Source organism: Sinocyclocheilus anshuiensis, unplaced genomic scaffold, assembly GCF_001515605.1.
Source record: "Sinocyclocheilus anshuiensis isolate Anshui unplaced genomic scaffold, SAMN03320099.WGS_v1.1 scaffold443, whole genome shotgun sequence".
Lineage (NCBI taxonomy): Eukaryota > Metazoa > Chordata > Actinopteri > Cypriniformes > Cyprinidae > Sinocyclocheilus > Sinocyclocheilus anshuiensis.
Genome location: NW_015548211.1, coordinates 429,334 through 434,420, shown reverse-complemented (window position 1 = coordinate 434,420; position 5,087 = coordinate 429,334). Strand labels below are relative to the sequence as shown.

Sequence of the window (5,087 nt, the reverse complement as noted above, 5' to 3'; positions counted from 1 at the left end):
TTTAAGTATTTGCTATTGACTGTTCAAATGCGGAGTTTTGCGCATGGTGTGTGTGTGTGTGTGCGTGAGAGAGAGAGAGAGAGAGAGAGAGACATGGTCACATCACAGTGGAGTCAGCTGTCTTAACCATGGCTTGTGTACTGCAAACACATACCAGCTTCATCACTGTCTGTCACGCGACTCTGTTCCCCTTTCGGGCTTGAACTGATGGTAAAACTAATGACATTATTTACTGTCTTTACATTTATTTTGAAAGATGAAGCTCGCAATTATGGTAAGGGGCGTTACATTTCCGACGAGTGCTTGCGGTGTTCGGCCAATCACAATGCACTGGGTCAGCTGGCCAATCAGAGCAGACTGCGCTTGTCGGAAGGAGGGACTATGTAGAAAACGAAGCGTTTGAGAGAGGCGGGGCATAGAGGACCTACAATAATGTACAGTATTTGAAAAATAATGTGTTTTTTGAACATTAAAGTATGTCAACATATTCTGTTACACATATTCAAATACACAAAATAATGATCTTTAAAAAAGCATATGACCCCTTTAAATGCTTTCACACTGCTGACATGTTTGTTGCATTATAAAGAGTGCGCGCCTCTCACTTTACGCTGGCTGCTCTTTGATAGTGTCACGTCATTGTTCATTACAATTTATTCGTTTTTTTTGGCTTATTCGGACGAACACCGAAATAGCTTTTTTTTTTGCTATTTTCGGCCGAATAATTTCGGTTGCCGAGCATTCGGTGCATCCCTACCTTTGCGGCTGAACAGAAATTGACTAGAGGTAGGAGGAAAACGCACGGTAGTCTAGTTGTATAGTTACTCTTTCTTTAGAATGCTAAAGTGAACACTCGTCAAGAGCCAAATCATATAATATTAATATTATACAATAATATTTTATTCATTCTAACAATGCCAGATCAGCGTGATTATCAAATCACTGAGCATTTATTGTAACATGCACCTTATAATGTGAATTTAATAAATGCAACATGTGCCAAACATCTTTCCATCGTTTCTGTTGTTAAAAGAGAAACATTAGTATTAGTAAATACTAGTATTTACTACTAGTAGTAGTAAATATTAATATTTTAATTGCACTGTTTTTATTTAAAATAATAATAGTAGTTATTATTATATCATTATAGTTACATAAATATTATTATATAAATTAATTATTATTTTTATGAAATACTTCAGTTCAATAGTGTTATTGTGATTTTTCATTTTTTTTAAAGTGTATATAAAAAATTATTATAATTATTATTAACAATAATAAATAACAATAACAGCAATTAAATGTGTCTTCCCCAATTTATTCTGCCTGTTTTATTTTAGTTTCATAGCTGGTATAGCAAGCAAATTTTCTCAAGTCAATATTATTTTTTCCCTACATCATAATGAAAGATTATGAAAACTATTTTATTCCCCAGAATAATGTGTGTGTGTATATATCTATATATGAATAATTTGCGTATCTTTGTAGCATTTTAGCACTTCCGGTTCCATCATCTTGAAGTCATTGGGGTTTTTAAAGTTTTTGAACATAAGCTCAAGATCTTGTCATGTGTTATTCTACGACATAAAATATATCAATAATTCCACCGTGCTTTTTTTTAAAGCTTTTACTTGTCTTGAAAACTAACAAGTGGCTAAAAGGGACTACGGAGGACGTTAAATGTCATTTATTATTTACATTTATGCATTCATCACGTCAAAAACAGGTAAACTCATGTACTCAACAGCCGCTTTCACAGCCAAAGGAACCAAAGTGATGCTAACTTACAGGTTGGCTATAAAAATATCCCATCACTGCAGTGCTTTATGAGTCAAGAAACACGTGTTAAGTAGGGAAACAGAGTTGGGTTTTGATTTCATGTTGTCAAGAACACAATTAGGCTGCTGCATGATACAAACAGATGCTATACCTTCATATTAGACGCCTCGGTCTCCAGTTTGGTGAGGTGGTTAGAGTTGTCCTCGAGCTCTTGTCTCAGGTTGGAGTTCTCCATCTTCAATGCCTCCACTTGCTTCAGCAGCTGATCATAAGATGCTGCAGCCATCTTGGACTAACTCTTGACCTACAACATCCAAGAACAGAGGAACGATCACGTGTGGTTCGGAGTGATGCTCGGTTAATACAACTGATGCCAAAATATAGAGAGCAGGACGGACAACAGATGCATCAAATTCTGATATATAAGACCATTAGAAAGGAATACAAGTTTGGAACTAAATGAGGGTGAGTAAATGAAGACAATATTCATTTCTGGCTGAACACTTATAAAGTTATATAAAAAGGCATAATATTTGCAGATTAATTTATTATATTTGACCAATATATTAGTATTCAGAGACAGAATAACTAATCAAAGAAATAGCTTAGGCTAAGTTTTTAGCAATTAAGCAAGCAAGTTTATTTATACAGCACATTTCATACACAATGGTAATGTGTGTGTGTGTGTGTGTGTGTGTGTGTGTGTGTGTGTGGGTGGCAGAGTCGTGCAGTGACTCCGGTCAAGCAAACGGTTCTGAGAGGCAAAGCGACGTGAATCGAGAGTGTGGAGCTGTGGTTATGAAGTTCCTATTTTTATCTCCGTCCTGAAGTGAAGGCCTGATCAACCATGTGGAAAAATCTATCAGCACATCGCCACTAAATTACCACTGACATGCTTAAGATCCACAGCAAGCCCTGTTCAGCATGACTCTAAATTTCTGTGGCTGCACAATAATGCGTGCAATCAGGAAAAAATTAATTTAGCATTTTAAGAAGAACCTGTTTTCTGGTCCAGCAGGCGAAAATGGTGCATCTGATCACTTAGTAAATTAAAAGCACATCTCTCCTCAAAAACACGCGATTTGAGGATTCATTCAAGTGCTTAAAGAGGATGCACATTTTGAACTTTAATACTTAGAGTCAAATGAGCAATGCAACTACGTGCATTTGCCCTCAACAATGCAACAGTTTTTTGCCAAAATGCCAAATTATAATATATCTCAGCATTAGGAATATCAATAGCTTGCGATTCAAAATATTGCAACATTATCAAAATACAGATTTTTTAGCAAAAACATGTAATGGTAAAAAGAACATATTGCATGCATAAGAAAAAAACATTGAACTTTAATACGTATGAGCAATGCAACTATGTGCATTTGCCTTCAAAAACATTTTTTTGCCACAATATCAAATTATTATCTCTCAGCATTAGGAATATCAATGGCCTGTGATGTAAAATATTACAACATTATCAAAATAGATTTTCTGGCAAAAAAGGAGAAAGGAAAAAGAAGAACATTGCATGCAAAAGAAAAAACATTGAATTTTAATAATTACGAGCAATGCAACTGTGCATTTGCCTTCAAAAACAGTTTCTGCTAAAAAACTAAATTGCACAGGGCAAAAATTGTCAAAGGGAAAAGTGACTATGCATGTTGTGACCATTTCACAACATGCACAATAAACTGAATTCCTTCCATTCCACTTTCACCAGGTTATGTTTAACCTGGTTTTACATTAACCAACACAAACAGCCTACATTACAAGCAGCCGGTCAATGTGTCAGGCCTAATTTGCAGCTGTGACCAATCAATGTGACTCCACTACAGATTCTGCCACTGTTTCCAGGGCATCCACAGCCATTAGGAAGAAGAATTTATTAAAAAGGGGAATATACTATTCTTATTGGCCTGTTTATTACAGATTGGGCAGATTTCGAAGGGAATTAAGAAGTTGTATGTGAATAATTCAAACCTAAATATCTTTGGTTTGCATAATCCACAAAATTACATCAAGATCTTGCTATCATAAAGTAACGTGACTCATTAACCAACATGCATGAGTATGATTTAATGCCAAAAGCACGTTACACACTCTTCGGGCTGTTATGAGGGCAGAATGAGTCCGATTGCCACAGAAATCTGCTGACACACATCTGATGACACACATTTTGTGCATAAACAAACACTTGCACTTTTAAAAGTAAAAAAAAAAAACTCAATTAAAGGAGAAATTAATGCATATAATGATGCATTTCATGCTCACAAATAGCTTTGCAATTTTAACGTTTATAAATCCATCGTAATGAAGAGTCATGAAAATGCAATTAATAATATATTTACAAACCTCTCTCTGGCATGTAGACAGAGCAAAATGGTCGACATCTATTCAGCAAAAAGGCTCGAGGTACGAGACAGAATCAAAAGGAAACAGGGAGGAATAAAAAGGAGAAGGACTCATTAATATTTCAACACTTTCTTCAAAAATGTGAATGCACCTTCACATGTCTGCATTGTTCCACAATTGCAACCGTTTTCTAAATCTTGTGTGCATTTATTCACCAGAGGTGCAGTGTTGTGCATGCAGTGCTTCTGATGTGTTAAAGCAGTCACCTCTTCACCAGCATTGCAAGATACGAAATTCCCTGCAGTCAAGATGCCCTTCCCTCCGCGCACAAAGACACTCATGCACCATCTAACCTGCCAGACCGACCCACAATGCTGTTTTGCACCAACATATCCAGTCTGCTTTTTTCCTGCATCGCCAGCTAAATCAGAAAAAAAGGCTTTTCTTGCAACAGCCTCTTCATCTTGTCAGGAGCAATTACTGCTTACATTTAGTGTGGAATCCGTGTCCATCGCTATAAATAATCAGCCTTCTCGCGCATCTGTCCTCGCACAGCACAAAAGAGGCTTTTTAAGCATTCTGACGATCAAGCCAGAATCCCAATCTATGCACATCCCCCCACACCCTCTCATCAAAACAAAAGGCTTATGGCACCGCCTTGCTGTACCGCACAAACGCACTATTCTTTCCTCCGCACTGAATAGCCGGAACAGTAGACGACGCATCTGCATGCTTGCATCGAGAGATCAGGGCGTTAAACGGAGACTTACCCCATTCTGCACCAGTGACAGTCTCCATCCCAGCAACCCATCTACTACTGTGTCAGTTGCCAGAGAGCATCCAGCCAGCCCTGAGTCACATGGGCGAGGGCTCGGCCACTCAGAAAGCAGCCAGCCCAGGCCGGTGGTGGCTGGCCAGATTTCTGCCCCACCGTACAGCTGCTTCGCTTGACTGGCTTT

General features: G+C 37.8%; 1 protein-coding gene across 1 annotated transcript in view; it reads right to left on the bottom strand.

Annotated features, from left to right (window-relative positions):
• The window catches only part of LOC107653779 (adenomatous polyposis coli protein-like), a 51,621-nt gene that overhangs the window by 36,967 nt on the left and 9,567 nt on the right, over positions 1-5,087 (bottom strand). Inside the window, exon 2 of the mRNA XM_016440604.1 lies at positions 1,931-2,083. Coding sequence (XP_016296090.1) covers positions 1,931-2,065 — 135 coding nt within the window. The 5' untranslated portion in view covers positions 2,066-2,083. The remainder of the gene's footprint in view (positions 1-1,930; positions 2,084-5,087) is intronic.